The sequence below is a fragment of the Dermacentor albipictus genome, chromosome 3, assembly GCF_038994185.2.
Source record: "Dermacentor albipictus isolate Rhodes 1998 colony chromosome 3, USDA_Dalb.pri_finalv2, whole genome shotgun sequence".
NCBI classification, from domain to species: Eukaryota; Metazoa; Arthropoda; class Arachnida; order Ixodida; family Ixodidae; genus Dermacentor; species Dermacentor albipictus.
In genome coordinates, this window is record NC_091823.1 from 180,153,507 (window position 1) to 180,170,644 (window position 17,138).

General features: G+C 46.0%; 1 protein-coding gene across 2 annotated transcripts in view; it reads left to right on the plus strand.

Moving 5' to 3' along the window:
• The window catches only part of LOC135916711 (protein arginine N-methyltransferase 1-like), a 199,118-nt gene that overhangs the window by 75,425 nt on the left and 106,555 nt on the right, over nt 1-17,138 (plus strand). For both annotated transcript variants that reach the window (XM_065450152.2, XM_065450153.2), the window contains one exon: nt 13,814-14,020. In XM_065450152.2, the coding sequence (XP_065306224.1) occupies nt 13,814-14,020 (207 nt within the window). The remainder of the gene's footprint in view (nt 1-13,813; nt 14,021-17,138) is intronic.

Genomic DNA, 17,138 nt, shown 5'->3' on the forward strand with positions numbered 1-17,138 from the left:
ATATTATTCTGTTCCGCAGACTCTATTAATAACTCTCCCCTGCTATGCCTAGTGCCTATGCCATATTCCCCTACTACGTTGTCTCCAGCCTGCTTCTTGCCTACCTTGGCATTGAAGTCGCCCATCAGTATGGTGTATTTTGTTTCCACTCTACCCATCGCCGATTCCATGTCTTCATAGAAGCTTTCGACTTCCTGGTCATCATGACTGGATTTAGGGGCGTAGACCTGTACAACCTTCATTTTGTACCTCTTATTAAATTGCACAACAAGACCTGCCGCCCTCTCGTTAATGGTTTAGAATTCCTGTATGTTACCAGCTATATTCTTATTAATCAGGAATCCGACTCCTAGTTCTCGTCTCTCCGCTAAGCTTTGGTAGCACCACCCCATCCCTCAATAAGAGGATGCACTTTTTAACTTTAAAAGAGTGCCTAAATATCTTGCTCAAGCTGACTTTCTAGATATCATCTCATTCCATGCGAACCATCAGATTCTGCCTCACAGGTGAGGCACAATCTGATGCACAAAAGTGTGTCTGAGCTCTCTTGCACTTCTTGCGTGAGCAAGAGTTGTACAGCAAGGGAAGCGGTCATTCCGCAATAATTTACCATATGTGCCTATGACCAATGCATCTAAGACTTTATATTTATCTTCATAATTATTTTAGAATTCATTCACTAGTATTTATAGATTTGTCTTACGTGTAGGCCTCTATACAGCCTCTGTTTGAAGTCTTAGCTCTAAACCCACAATTTTACTAAACGAAAACACATGTCCTGGCGCTCTTTGGCCTTAGATGCCCTTGCGCCAATAAACTTCAATCATCATCATCATTTGGCGTTTTACATGAGGGGTGGGCATATTTAGATCACTTTTTTAATGAATGCCTTGAACGATGAATGACTGGAGTGGTGCACCGCTTCAGCAGATAGATGATTCCAGTTTTTCGCTGTTTGAGCGAAGAAAAGAGTTATGATGAGTGGTGGTGCGAGCTGGAGGGGGATAAACAGCCTTTGAATGGCTATGACAGAATGAAGTGCGATGCGCAGGCATGATGTCGGTCTGGTGAAGCAGTCAGTGATAAAATTTGTAAGAGGCGCAGTCTTGCTGTTTTGTGGCGGTGCTTGAGGTTTGGAAGGTTCAGAGATGACTTAAGTTTAGTAACGATAGTGTGGTAAGAGAGAATAAATTAACCCTGCTGCATGATTCTGTATGGATTCAAGTGCTGTTGCCAGGTTAGATTGGTGTGGGTCCCACACTGAGCATGCATACTCCAGTTTGGCTCGAACGATTGCGAGTAGTTTGCGAGTAGATTGCGAGTATGCGAGTAGTTTTACTGAGGGCGGAACAAGACGTAGATTACGGCGCAGGTAGCTAAGTACATGACTGGCATCATTGCTAATGCTGCAAATGTGCGAGGACCAACAGAAGTTATTGGACAAGTTAATACCTAAGTACTTATAACAAGTCGCAGCACATATTTGTGAATTGGCGATAACGTCATTGGCTGAAATAAATGATTGGCAACGATGGAAAGCAGCGACATTTTTTTGACGTTGAGAGACATTAACCAATTACTGTATTTACTCGCATAATGATCGCACTTTTTTGTCAGAAAAATTGACACAAAATCAGGGGTGCAATCATTACGTGGGTTAAATTTCCCGCGAAAAGAAACAAAATTTTTTCGGCCCGCGTTTGCTGCGGGACACCAAAACAAAAATAGTGGCCGGCGGAGCAAGCCGAACGCAACTTTTTTTTCTTCTCATGAGTACATTACGTGCATTGAAACAGTTTCTTCTGTATCAGTAATGAATAATATGGTTAATATCGGCAAGTTTGTGGCAATAACATAGCCATGTCCACTTTAAGGGGACAGAAACAGATGGGCGCGCTTAGCTACCAGTTACATAGAAACACATGGCCGGCATGCTGCGGGAACTGCGGCATCTGTTTTCACTACTATCCTAATATTGCACGTTTCCGCTAACGGTAGGTGAACATCTTTGCTGTGTTACAAGCGTCGGCGCATGAACCGGGTACACTTTTGATGTATCAGTGTAAACGTGGCTACTATGGTTGCTGCTCGCGATTTGTTGCGTGCCCACGAGTACAGATGAGAAGAATCGAAAGGCGCCTTTTTTGTTGTTGACCTCAACCATTATAAAGCCTACACATAATAAAGGCAAGTTTAGTTGCAGCTTTTTTTTAGGCATGGAAGTGCGGAAAGTGATGAAAGTAATGAAATGAGGCAACTACTTAATGTTCGGTGCGTGCAGACCACTTGGTTTGTCTTGAAGAGTCGTTCGCGTAGCATTGGACAGATGGTAAGCGCGGTCAATGTTAGCTAGACTTGGCACACGACATATCGTTTGTGGGGGCTCCACTATGCGTGTGGCTAGGGCTGAAGGCGTGCTCCGGATCTAGCCCCATGCAGTTGCTTCGTGGTACTCCCAATCCGTAGCGTGGGAATCGCGGCTATGGTGGGTTCGAACGAATAAGGCAGCCAGTGGCGTCAACGGTAATAACGTTTATTGCTATTAGCGATCACAAACACTCGCAGAGGCACATTCTCTCAGTAATAGTAATAAATAGGCTTGCCTCGTTGCCTGGGTAGGTCAGGCAAACAAGGTCACTCATGGGTTGCGGCAGGTGGTTTCGTCCAGGCGGTCCAGGTGTCCCGCGTCCCAAGAGAGTCTCCTCTGGTGGCGTGCTTTTATGCCTTTTTACCTTTTTGCGAGGGGGAAGTCCTCCTCGCCCGCCGGATATGTTTCCCTTTTCCATCAGCCACATGGGGGGAGAGAGGTACGCGCGTCACAAGAGCGACGGAGAAAGGGAGGGCGCGTAGTGCATCTCTCCCGGGTCTACGCCGGCTCAACCCGCCCGCCATGTGTGAATGGGACGACGCGAGTACGCAGGAGGAAATGGGGGCAGGTGCTCCCCACACGCGCCGCGGGAAGTTCTGGGTGTGATCATTACAGCGGAAATTAAATAAAATTGAATTTTGACGACAAAATTTAGGGGTGCGATCATTATGTGAGTGCAATCATTGTGCGAGTAAATATGGTATTACACCAAGTTTTAATGATGTTAAAGTCTGACTTGAGAGTGCGAGGACATATAACAATATATTATACATATAATGTTAGTAAGATGGCCTTATTTTACAAGTTGCTCCCAAACCGCACCCTTATGCTAAAAGACATCTGCCATGGCGGCAAGCAGAGTAAACGTCACTTGACTGTTTTGCTCTGCATAGCGTAAAAACCTGCGTATAATACGAGATTTTTTCCTGGTATTAGCGTCGCAGATTTTCACCTCATACTATATGTGGATCCGAACGAAACAGTCAGAAATTTGGGCTAGAAGTTTGGTTTCGTTATTGCTGCGTGGCTGTGGCTTGGCTTCTTTATTGCTGCGTGACTACAGCATCGTTTCTTTGAGTGCACACCTTGCCAGTACACGTGCAAGCCACGCTTCGCGAAGTGCATCTTTTTTATTCTGCATTAAAGGACCAACATGTCCGGACCACGAAAACAGTACTCGACTGCTTTCAAGAGAAAGGTTATTTTAGCTGCATAGGACATCGGCAACAGTGCGGCCGGGAGGTAGTTTGGCGTCAACGAGGGAAGTATTCGCAGATGGGGTCACCAGAAGGAAGCCTTTTTAGCGTGCAGCGGAATGCGAAGAAGCTTTAGCGGCCTGAAGAGTGGGACATTCCCGGAAATCGAACTTGCCCTGAAGAGTTCGTACGCCAACATCAAGCTGCACATCTAGCTGTGAGCATGGAGCTTATGCAGGCAAAAAGCTAAGGAGCTTGCAAGAGGAAAAGGGCTACCGATCTCCACCTTCAAAGTGAGCAAGCACTGGATTTATTGCTACATGTGCCGTGCTGGTTTTTCCTTACGCCGCCGAACTTTGATTTCACAAAAGCTGCCCGAATCGTTCGAAGAGCACCACATTATTTGCTGCGCAAGTCGGGGAACTTCCAGCTAGGGCAAATTGGCAATGCTGACCAAACGCCGGTTTATCTGGACATGCCATTGCCCCTCATCGTGCACGAAAAGGGCTCTAAACAAGTTTATGTCCAGTCCACTGGCAATGAGAAAACGCGAGTTACCGTCGTGTTGTGCATGGCAGACGGACGCATGCTTCTGCCCTATGTCGTCTTCAAGCGCAAGACAGTGCCTAAAGGTTAGCTGCCAAAAAATGTGGTCGTGAGATGCCATAGGAAAGGTTGGATGAACGAGAATCTTGTGCTCGAGTGGATAAAGTCCTTCTGGTATAGGCGGCCCGGCGCACTGTTGTCGTTTCTGTCCATCCTTGTGCTGGACGCATTTCGTTGCCATTTAGCCGACTCAGTGAAGAGGCTGTTGCGCGAGTCTGGCACTGAACTCGTCGTTATCCCTGTTGGGATGACGTCTCAGCAGCAGCCTTTAGATGTTCGCGTGAACAAGCCGTTCAAGGACGCAGTCAAGCGGTGTTACCCAGATTGGATGCGCTCAGGTAGATGGATGGATGGAATAACTTTACTGAAAGGTCCTGCGAGCTATGGGGCGCAAGGCCTCATAGAGCAGGCTACTCCCACGCTGGGACGGGGAGTTTTAACTCCCTGGCCGCATTGTGGGCTCAGGTGAGCCTGCAGCGACGCCGACCGGGCGGCTGAAACGGGCTTCGCCAGTCATGCTACACAAGTGGATTGTGGACGCATGGGCCACCATACCAGAGGACCTTGTGCGTCGTGCATTCAAGAAGTGCGGCATCTCGAACGAGCTTGATGGCACAGAGGATGAGTACCTCTGGGAAGATGTGTCCGACAAAGAACTATACGAAGAAAGTGCAGCTGAGGAAGGCAGCGATTAAAGCGCGGAGTGCAATTTAAATAAATGTTTTCCTAGAGTTTTCCTAACTCGTATTATGCACGGATAAAACTTCTCTTTCCCATTTTGAGTCCCAAAAATTTCACCTCTACTATGTGGGGGTTCGTATTATACGTGGGTTTTTACGGTAAATTCAGGTGGAAGCGGCAAGCTAGTCCCACTGGCTATTGGCGAAAGTGCCCGACCCAGATGTTTTAAGGGCCTCTCACCAGGCCCCATATCAAATTTTGCTTATATGCTGGAAGTTGTTACGTGTCCTCTAGGAAGCGTTCTGCCGCAAAAATCTTGCAAATTGGCTCAATAATAGCTGAGGCAGAACAAGCGGATCGCAGAGCGTGATCATATGCTGGAACACAGTAGAAAATGGCATAGTTTAGGTATGTGCGCATGTGAGACCACGACTGTGGGAACAAGTAGACGAAGCGAAAGTACATCTCTCTTGCTTCGGTGCAAAGTAAAACAAACAAAAAAAACATGCAGACATTCCATTTGTGTTTTATTATTTCTCTAAGCTTCAATTCAATTCAAGCAACAGATAGCACAGATAACAGATGTCTTGAATAATTCTAGAAGTCGCGTGTCACCATGAGCGACGTCACACTGCAGACCTGATTACGTAGGTGAAGGAGCCAGACTACGACACCGTCCCTCTCGGGCGGATTCACCGCAAGTGAAAAGGGAAACGGTGTTCAGATTGAAATTTCAGGCCTTTCTGCAGTGCCTAGCGATGTAATTTTTTGCAAACACGATCGTTGGCACGCATTGTACGCTCTGCGCTTGTCAGCTCAAAATGGCCAGACTCGGTGAGGGGCCCTTTAAAGGGACACGCGGAATGCCTGTGAAATACGTGGCAAATGCGAAAGCATAGAGGACACGAGGCATATTTAGTGATTCGTTGAGAGAGTTCGACAAAGATATCTAGAAACAAGCCAGCAGAACTAGTCTATTTGTAGACAACTGTACTGCACACCATGTTGAACGCCTCAAGCTGTCTTAACATTGAACTGCAGTTTTTGCCTGAGAACTGTACCTCGCTCATTCAGCCCCTTTACAGAGGCAAGTGTGAACATTACAGTGTGAAGTGTACCTGCCAGCGTAGACTAATCTGAACATTCGTCTTCAGTAGGAAACTGGGCATTTTTCAAGCAGCTGAGATGCTTGAAGCATCCTGGCAGGAAACAAGTGCAGACATTATTATGAACTGCTTCATCAAGGCCCGGATAACAAAAGAGGTTCAAGCTGCGGAAACAGACAGTGGAGAGGAAGAAATTTCAGGCTCGCCTGATCTCGCCGAAGCTTCGGTTTCACTGTGTGTGAATAGAGCAGCCCCGGACGACGTGCAGCTTTGGGTTTTTTTTTATGCGAACGACTGCACCGTCACTATGGAAGAGATCTCGAATGATGCGCTGGTGGAAAGTATCTGATATCACAGGGACGACGACACAGTGAAGATCTAGGGGGTCGATTCATCATGTGCTTTGCCTTCCGCGAAGGAAGTGCTGGATGCCATTGACGTCTTGTGCTGAGTTGCGGCCTTTGCTAGACCGTGATGGAACAGCATTGTGTACTTTGATATCTTAGGAGCCTACAGTGTTGCCATCCCTCACGAACAAGCAACAGAGCAAAGTAAGTTTTTCTGCCGGTAAACAAATGCATTTTGGGTCCCCTTTGTTTAATTTGTGCATTTATTTTTCGGATTATCATGCTGAAACTGCATATTGCCGTGACACCATCTGTGCCCAACTACGCTGATGATTAAGACGACCAGCCTGAGTGTGCAAGCGAGGCGCTAAAGAAGCTTGAACTGAGCGATTGTCCTAATTGTCTCGATTAAAAACCGCTCTCCGCTCTCGTCTCAAACAAACCGTGACACTGGTGGATGTGTTGGGTAGCGCATCATCGCCTGACGATAGGCACGACTCCTGCGAGTAGCCCTGCATCCAGCCCTTCAAGACATCGTTAATGCGTCAAGACACCTGTGCACCGTACAAGCTGCCGCCTGCAAGGTCTGTGTCCGGAATTCGGCCTCTCTCAAGGAACTTCGTCAGCGACCTCACCGACTCAGGAAATGGCGTTTGCAAGTCCAACACAGGTGACTGTTCAAAACAATCTAGTCCCCACAAACTTCCACGGTGACACTTATGAAGAGACAGAGGAATGGCTGGACCAGTACGAACGCGTAGCTAAGGTCAATCGCTGGCGTCCGGACCAGAAGCATTCCAATGTGTACTTTACTCTTGAAGGCAGCGCAAGGACTTGTCCCAAAACTGCGAGGCACATTTGACAACGTGGGACGAATTTTGCAGTCGCCTACTTGATACCTTTGGAAGCACTGATCGCTGAGATAATGCACAACGCCTTTTCGAGTTGCGCATTCAAAAGCCCAACGAAAGCGTTTCGATGTCTGCCTAGGACATGTCTAGTTTATTTTGCAGTGCAGATCCCAACATGCCTGATTCAAAGAAGCTGAGCCATCTCACGTGTGGTGTCAAAGAACAGCTATTCGCTGGTCTAGTGCGTAACCTACCTACAACAGTGGAAGAATTCATTAAGGAAGCCATAACAATCGAGTGGGCACTGCAGCTGCATTGCTGGTAATACGAACGCCTGACTAACGGTGCGCCTGCAGGAGCCACAGTACTCAGTGACAGACGAGACCTCACTGCGTCGACTAATAAGAGACATTGTGTGCGAGGAGATTGTGAAGCAAACTTATTTATTTTATTTAATAATACTGTCAGCCCATGGAGGGCCATTACAAGAGTGGAAGATACAAACACATACAATAATACAGTATGACAACGAAAAGCAAGTAAATGATCAACTGCAGCCGTCTCAGCAAGGATGCGAATCAGTTTACATTCTATGCACCTTACAAATTTTCCCCAAAAGTAAGAAACAAAAATAAACAGATATACCTTTGGCAAAGTTATGATATGCAAATTAGTTAGCAGCAAAAAGAATAATGTGTACACATTGTAAAAATTCTTCAATGCATGAGGCTGACATGACAGATTTGGGGAGCGCATTCCATTCTGTAATACATCTTGGAATAAAACTGTACTTAAAACAGTCATTTCTGACTTGAGTGGGTGTGATGTACTGGCTATGACGATGTCTGGATATATAATTTGTCGAGATTTTGAGGTATTTGTGTTTGTCGACAAGCATGTGACCATTAATGATAAGGTAAATGTGTTTCAGTCGCTCATACCTGGTGCACGAATCTAGCGGAGGTAAGTCTGCAAGCTGACAAAGTTCAGTGGGGGGTTGGCAGTAGTGATACTTGTTAAATATGAACCTTGATGCTAACCTCTGGATTCTTTCAATTTTTTGTTGGTTGGATTTAGTATAGGGATGCCATACAGTTTTAGCATACTCCACGATAGGACGTATTAAGGATTTATAGGCTAAAATTTTTACCTCAGGTGTCGACGCACTTATATTCTGCCTTGGGCTCCAGAGTGCTTTGCTAGCCTTACTACATACAGCATCAACATGTTGATTCCATCCGAGGTCAGAAGTGAACCTTACTCTGAGATACTTATGTTTATCGGCTCTGCTTTATACTACTTATATTGTAAGGATAATGCAAATTTTTTCTTTCTCGTTATGGACCTAACAGATTTAGCTGTGTTCAGTTCCATCTGCCAGTCGTCACGCCATTTTTTAATTTTTTTGCAGACGACTGTAAATTGGCCTGATCATTACTATTTCGAATTTTATTCTACATCACACAATCATCAGCAAAAAGTCTGACAGGGACACTAATATTACTTGGAAAGTCATTTGTAAAGATCAGAAATAAAACAGGACCTAACACACTACCTTCTGGAACACCCGACACAACACGGGAAGAGCGTTATGTGCACTCCGCGACATCAACGTATTGTTCTCAACAAGCAAGGTAAGATGAAAACCACTGAGTGTTTGCAGGGCTTTGAAATACGGAATTAATTTTTGTGATTAACTTCGTATGGCACACTTTGTCAAATGCTTTCGCAAAGTCGAAGAAGATTGTCTGTTTGACCACGGGAGATTGTTTCAGAAAGGTCACGTACTATTTCAATGAGTTGGGTGGTTGTTGGGAGCTTTTTTCGAAAACCATGCCGTCCAAGAAGAAACAAGTTGTATTTGTCCATGTAAGAAACTAATTGTTTATAAATAATGTGCTTGAGCTTAGAACATGCGCTTGTAATAGAAATTGGTCTATAGTTTGCCACTTCCGCAGTACTGCCACTTTCGTGTGTAGGTATGATTTTTGCGTGTTTCCATGCTACCGGGAAGCAACCACTATCAACAGAGGACTGAAAAAATTGGGTAGGTATTTAAAGTTCCATTCTGCATATCTACATAAAAACTCGTTTGGAATTCCGTCAATACCAGGGCTCTTAACATCAATATTCAGCAAGAGATTTAAAGGGATACTAAAGGTTACTATGAAGTCGAGTTGAGGTGGTGAAGCAATGCTCTAGAACGTCTAAGGCATCAATATAATCGCGAACAGAGCTTTAGTAACCGAGAAATTGAGGTAAATGCATGACACGATTTGAGACCCCTCAGCGACATTTTAGGACTAGCCCGATGACGAAGGCACTCCTCGTCATAATTTTCACTAGTACTCAACTACTCATATCAAAAAGATCATTGCATTGAATTTTTAGACGGAAGAAAATGGTACTTTTCAACTTCCATTCGATTATAAGAAAAAATACCATTTTGACGTTACCCTTGAGTAGCATGGGTGGTCGAAAGGTTTCGCTTTCACCCGACTCTGCACGCTCGACTCTGCGCCGCGCGCGCTTTGGAGTTTGTTGTTTTGTTATCGCGTCGTGCTGCGCTGGTTCTGCTGGCTAGCGAAACTTGCATTTGGAACAAGCAGCAAGAATGCCACGTCCATGTGATGGTGTGGGATGCGCGAACGGTGCAGGAACATGGCCAAGGGCAGTTGCAGCAACGAATCCAATGTTACTTATCACTGTGTGCCAACGAGTGAACCTCTCCGTTCGAAGTGGTCAAGTGCCTACCTCTGCCACTGCGCGTTGGCAAAGAGCCAAAAAATCGCATAGTGTGCTCGCTGCACTTTCGTTCAGAGGATTACGAGTTCAACGCCGACTAGTCGTGTGGAGTGCCTTTCAAAGCAATGCTTTCCGGTAGCGCTGTTCTGTCAGTCTTGCCTGCATTCTCCGAAGCGCAAGAAGAACTGCAGGTCAAAGACGGGCGGTGAGTGCGGCATTTGCTTTTCACGAAGGAAAAGCTACAAATCTGCTAATATGTCAGCTATGACATACGGTTGCCATCGTAGTAGTACGACGTAGTATTGAGGTCTGACTAGGTGGTTTATGTATATGCCTGAGGAAGGGCCTGAAGAAATGCCAGGACATCGTAGGAAGCTGAAATTCACTGTGATGATCCCTTGATACATATCCCAGGGGGCTAAAGAGCCCTTTTCTTTAATTTCTGCTCCAAAAAATTTTAAGAGAACTTTGAATTTGACGTAGCCAGTAATGACCGCATTCATCAAAAATTAATTGCTTATTATAATTTAACTGCACCAGCTTTCAAAAAAAGAAGCCTGTTACCCCCTGGCAATGTCATTCAGGAACAGAATAAAAAAAACGGCATACAAATCTGAAAAGCGGTTCTTGAGATTTCGCCTTCCCCAGCACCACTACTAGCAAAAAAACTGGAGGTCGCTTAAGTTTCACCTTCAAGAGTGGAACGCGATAGCGTTCCCGTCGACCCGCCAAGGGATGTAAGACAATGGGCTACGGCGCAGCGACTACGCGCCCCGCATCGGACGCGGTGAGCATCGAGCAACGCAGCGTTCGGCGCGGCAACGAAATGTGCACCTGAGCAAGCGACGCACGCCTGAGCCTTAGAAACAGCTCGTTTCTAAGGCAACGCCGCATTCATTAGAGGCGCGTTTGTATTGCTTTGAAGCATCGAACTCGTGGCTCAGTGGTAGCGCCTCCGTCTCACACTCCGGAGACCCTGGTTCGATTCCCACCCAGCCCATCTTGCAAGTTGTTTTTTATTCATGAAGTGCCTGCTGGGATTTATCGCTCACGGCCAACGCCGCCGACGCCGACGACACCGGCTTTTCTGCGACACGAGCTCCTTAACGCTGTCGTGTTAAAAATTCATTCCAAGAAAACAGGCCTTAAAGTTGAACACGTGTTCTTTTATTAGAAAGCTCCTGCGGAGCTTTTAATTAACCCTAGTGGCTCCACGCACACTCAGTGTGTCAGATTTTCGACTGGTGTCAGCCGATAGTACAGTTCCGCCACTGAAAAGCGTCGATGCAGTTGGCACTTGCTGCGGAAGATCGGAGTTCGATGCTCGTACAGGACGCATATCGCGCTCCTGCGCACCAAACATCTGCACTGTCTTGGGCTTTGCCGGCATTACATGCAACAAAGAACTAGCAAAAAAAAAAATTAGCTGAGAAAATAATCTAAAAGATAGTGCAAGGTGATCAGCAGCTTGCAAGCTCATGTTGAGGTGGATGGAGCAAGGGGCAACAATGTTGCAAGCGCGGCGGGCGCGGCATCAAAGGGAGCAGCCGCCGCCGCCCGCGCAGCAGCCAATGGCAGGCGTGCTTTAGTCCGCAGGATTTCAGACTATTCAGACCGTAAATGGCATGAGAAACATTGTTTCATATGCCAAACACTTTGGTAGTGGCCCATCTAGCTTTGATGTTACGCCTGATGTCGTCAGAGCAGTGCGAGGGGCAAGCAAAAGGTACAGAGAACGTTTGGCAGCTGAAGAAGAGCAGGCTGCCAAACGGCAGCGTGCCAATGTTCCCAAGATGACGCTGAGTGATGCTGACAAAAACCTCCAGCTGGAAGTAGAAGCAGCAAAGAAAATGTTGGTGAATGCAGAGTCTCATCAACAACGGCATGAAGACGAAAAATTTTGGCGATATTGAAAGTGGACAGGCCTTGCTTGCTGAAGGGAAAACAAGGCTTTCAGCTGCTCTTGACAAAATGTCGCCTAAGGCAGCCAACTAGGCAGTATTTTGCAGTTAAGGAGTGAATGATGTTGCTTACAGAAAAAGGCACATAACAAGCCCACTGCTTTTTGATAGGCCAAGAAGCCGAGAAGTTGTGCTGTCGTTACATGTACATAATTATTATTCAGTTCACCTGTGTTTAGAACCGTTGGTGTTTTTTCATTGTTTTTCTGTAAGCTTGTGATCTGCATTTTAGTCATTTTTGTTTTTCATCGTTTTTCCATAAGCTTGTCATGTGCATTCTAGCCATTTTTAAATAAAAGTTCCAGTGATTTGCTTGTCCATTTATAACTGCTGTCCTATAGGGGCTTAGCGGCTATAATGCAGCGCTGATCTATACTTGGTCACAGCAAATTAAATGATGCTGACGTTCTAAAACTAGTTATTCGGGCCTACATATGATGTTGCACAGTTGCCTCTAATTTAATTAAATTATGGGGTCTTACGTACCAAAACCACGATCTGATTATGAGGCATGCCGTAGTGGGGGACTCCGGAATAATTTGGACCACCTGGGGTTCTTTAATGTGCACCTAAATGTAACTATACACGGGTGTTTTCGCATTTTACCCGCATTGAAATGCATCTAACACCCTTTTTATGGCACAAAAGGTTTTGTTCCCAAAGGCTTCCTCCTTGTTTTACTATTTTACTTCTCGCAAAGTCAAGTTTTCCACTTGGCAATGAGCCTTGAGCTGCTCCAAAAGCCTGTTTCCCTGCTCCAAAATGCCCTTTTAGCTGCTCCTAAAAGCTGCTCCAAAACGGCTTCAGCCAATCGCATCACTGCTAACAGCTATCACAGATACAACGCGCTTTAAGGATTTCTTGAATAACATGTTTAACATTGCTTAACATTGAATTTGTTCTTCTGTTTTTAGCTCATTGTTGTTTGTTTTAGATGTTCAAATTACTCTGCTTTATCTTGCTTGCGGCTGTTTTATTTCATTTTTGTATTAAGCTGGTGATTGTTCATGCTTCTTATTACTGTATCAACTGTTTTTACAATTTTGGTCTGTAATGTGCCCCTCCCCTCTGTAATGTGCAAACCCTGAGGGTAAAATAAATAAATAAATAAAAATAACATCTGGTTCATGCTCCAACACAATGCTCTCTGGGGATTCGAACTTACTTAGAATACTTCTGGCATTCACATTAATAATATTAAACTTTCCCTCTTTTGTTCGAGGTTGTTGGGTGTTTTTTGCATGAAGTGGTTGTACAAGTTTGACCCTTTCATTTTTATCTTCATCCCAACCGAACATTACATTAATAACTTTCAATTTATCGAAGATAAATGCCACTTTTGCTCCACCTTTTCTATCTTCAGGACAAGAATTCCACATCTTCTTTCGTAATTCAACAATCCTCGGCTTCTAAGAGCCGTGTCTCCCCTTAACTGTACGATGAAGCTGCACACGCTACATTTTGCGAGCACACTCGCTTAGCAATGCCAGGTCTCCTTACCTTACGCTTTCTCAGGATGACTACAAGTACTACACTTGAACCTTATTGTAGTGAAGTTGAAGGGGGAGCCGAAATTACTTTTTTAGATCCATTACTGCCATTTACTCCAGTATACGCCCAATGGGGTGTATAATTGTAGACATGGAAATAAGACAGTTTTGCAGTCTGTGCAAATGCTACACGGCCATACGTGTGATGAAAATTTGTATAAAACGATAGATCTTAGGCGTGTGCAGCACACAGCCTTTTAGCACACAACACAGTGCTCCACTATGTGTGCGCTTGGGGGAACATGGCTCGTGCAGGTAGGCGTATGTGCAGCCTGGGTGTGACCCACGAGATTGCGGCGGGAAATCGTGGAGGCCACGCCCAGCTGAAGTGTCTGCTGGTACAAAAGTGCACCACTAGCTTGATATTCGTAACACAATGGTGTTGTGCCTTTTGCTTTCCAGATTGAGTGCTCGGGTGTGGTGGAGCATGCCGAGCGCATAGTGCACGAGAACGGCATGGCCAACATCGTGACCATCGTCAAGGGCAAGGTGGAGGAGGTGACGTTGCCCGTCGACAAGGTGGACATCATCATCTCTGAGTGGATGGGCTACTGCCTCTTCTATGAGTCCATGCTGGACACTGTGCTCTACGCCCGTGACAAGTGGCTCGTGAGTTTCTCCTCTCTCTGTGGTCAAATGATCACGGATGTTTAACAGTAGAGCACTAAACAGTTACTGCATTTAGGCAGACTGCAGAGTTGAAACTTCCAATTCAAGTTTATTCTACTTGTATAAAAAAAAAGAAAGTGCTGCCAGACTCATTCATTCGTACTCTTGGGAAAACGGCGTTTCGTCTAAAAATCCAGTCTTCCCTATCGCCCCTTTCCTCCCGACATCGCGTTGCTACCTTTTTGTTATTTCACAAATTCTATTATTCTGCTATCAACTGTGCACCCTTAAGGGGAAATACAGGTCTTCTGGCCCAAAAAATTTTTTTAAAATCAACTTGTAAATTTTTTTCGCAATTTAGACGTCCTAGAGAAGCTATTGCTGCAATAATAACGCATTCTGATCAGTACCTTTTTTGTTATTTCGTTCTAAAGTCAGCTTCATCACTGCTTTCACTCGCAAACGCCCATCGATAAGAGGCGAATTCAATGCCTTCGTCTACGCCAACCGTTACCCGCAGGGCGGCCATTTTGGAATCATTCGAAAGCTGGATTCTCCTACATTCCGTTTTAGCGGGAAAAGTGCACCAAGTCTGGCTGTTATGAAGGTACACGCTTTCGGAAAAGGGGGAATACTCGCACAGCATTAGCGCCTTTGTACCACGTGGGGTAAATTCTGATATCTGATTGGACGACCGGGAGTTTCGTTTCTCGACAATGCGAGAGGCCATGTTAGACGTGGTTTGCACTCAGTCTAGTGCACCGTAGCAACACGACAATGGCTGGCAGTCGACGGAAGTTCGCGACGGCTGATGCTTTCGGGAGAAAAACGCAAGCGGTGTTCTCGGATACTCGAGTGGCGTCCAATGAATCGGCAGTGACTACAACCAGCACAGCGACATGCGCCATGTGAGCGAACGGCAGCTACCGAAGCTATGACCGCGCACGCAATGCCTGCGGCCAGGAACACGTCGAGGGCAACGCGCGTCGACACGCTTCTCATCAAAGCCGAACAAGTGGCAATTGAATGTCGCGCGGAGGAGTAACGACAGAAGCTGTCTTCGTTATCTGCTACCCGCCGAAAGCAGTCACTTATCGGAGATTCCTCGGAAGCGGCGGCGAGCGGGACCGCGTTTACGATTCTAAGCGGCTCTAAATCGTCTGCTTTGGTGCGCGAAATGTGAATTTCGCCGTGGCCCCTTGGAATGTGTTAAAGGGCGATCGGAATATGAAGTGGCCGTGAAACTAGTGGTGAACTGTGCCATTTGCGATTTGCGACGACATAAGCACCAGATGGAGCTCACCAAAAAGAGGGGAATACAGGCTGAAAAAGACCAGCACCGGCTAGTGGCGTCTGACAAGAAGCACGCCAGAGCAGAAAACTTCATGCATGCCGTAAATAAGAGGCGCATGAGAGAGAGCGATGGTGATTACGTGCCCGGTGGCTTCTAGTGCAAGGTGGACTGCAATTTCTTGCTGTAATTGCTAAGAATAAATCTAGGTCATGTCCTGGAACTTCGTTTTGTGTTTTTTCAAAAGGTGCATTTCTCCTATGACACGTGCTGTTGCCCACTGTATCTTTTGTTGTAATAGTCCGATTTAAATTATTCTTGTTGCATTCAGAAGCTTCTGCACACAATAAAACTAATAAAATATGATATCCCTTATGCTAGAATTTTTTATGTGGCAATACAACAGATAAGAATTTTAAGCTTCATAACCACCACATTAGATATGGCAATAATTTTTGTAACTTAAATTACAATGATTGTCTAATTGTGATCTCTGATTGTTTTAGAATGGGTACATATACAGTAAAACCTCGTTAAACCGTACCCGCTTAAACAGTAGTTTCGGTTTAAAAGTAGTAAAGTCAATTCCCCGACTCAGCGGCCATTGAACATAATGTATTTTGTATCCGCATTAACCGTACCAGCTTATTGCGTACGCATCGGTTAAAACGTAGCGTTTCCACTTTTCGTCGCGCAAACAGGGCGGTGCGTCGTCTCCATCGGGCGGCCCGGCAGAACAACAAGCCTCGGAGATCGGTACAACGGCCTCCAAGCGCCCTGTGCGTTTGCATGTGAAGCCGCATCAACATCAACATCATTTCGACGCCGCATGGACGCCATGCCAGAGAGCGTTGTGGCGTCGTGCAAGCGAGGACTCGCGTCATGTCAAAGCTAGGATAAAAAAGACGCCGGGTGCTCAGCATAGAAGAATAATTAGACATCGTCCGTGCTACCGAACGTGACACGAAGAAGTCGGCGCTGGCCTGCGACATGGATCTGCTGTTGACTACAGTGTGTGGCATTTGGAATGCGAAGTTGCTCGGCAGCGCTGCTGCGACCGCGAAGAGATGTCGGCTACGAGGTTCGACAATTCACCATCGTTGCCGCTGTTGTTGCCGAAGTGTCAACTAGCGACAGTGATGAGGACGACACGGAAATCGACAGCACGGGCTATTCAGGCCCGACAGTGGCAGAAGCTGCGCGTTACGTCAGCCTCGTGAATGCGATCGTCGCAAGAACAGGGGCGCGATAACGTAACTATTCCAAACGAAAAGTTTTCCGAACTCCGGCACCCGGCAATGAAAAAGGCGCCACGGGACTTATGCAGCACTACTGCGCGCGTGCACGGAGAATACGTAACGCCAACGAGGAATCTGTCGTGCCGTGCGAGTGTTTGCCGAGAAGAGGGGGGCTGGCTGAGAAGCTGGCACGCAGCTTCAGTAAGTTTGAGGCCGCTGTCGTCGTGCTAGGCCGCCGCGACATCAAACGAAAATAACACTTACGTCCCGCGAAATGAATAAATACTGCATGTTTTTTCCCCTTTCATCACACTCTCTCTGAGTTCCGTTATCGACAGGTAAGTGGGCGATCTCATGCTATTTCGCTTAAACAGTACTACCGTTTAGTACGTACTTTCTCCGAGCTCCGGCCGACTACGGTTTAACGAGGTTTCACTGTAAATTTTTCTCTGATATTCAGGGGTAAAATTGTTGAAATGTTGGGTAAATTGAGTTTCAGAAGGTATTAATTATCCCAAAGGCTACTTCAAATAAGAAAAAAATAGATTGCATACATGAATGAATGAATGAACTTTATTCCCCTTTTAAT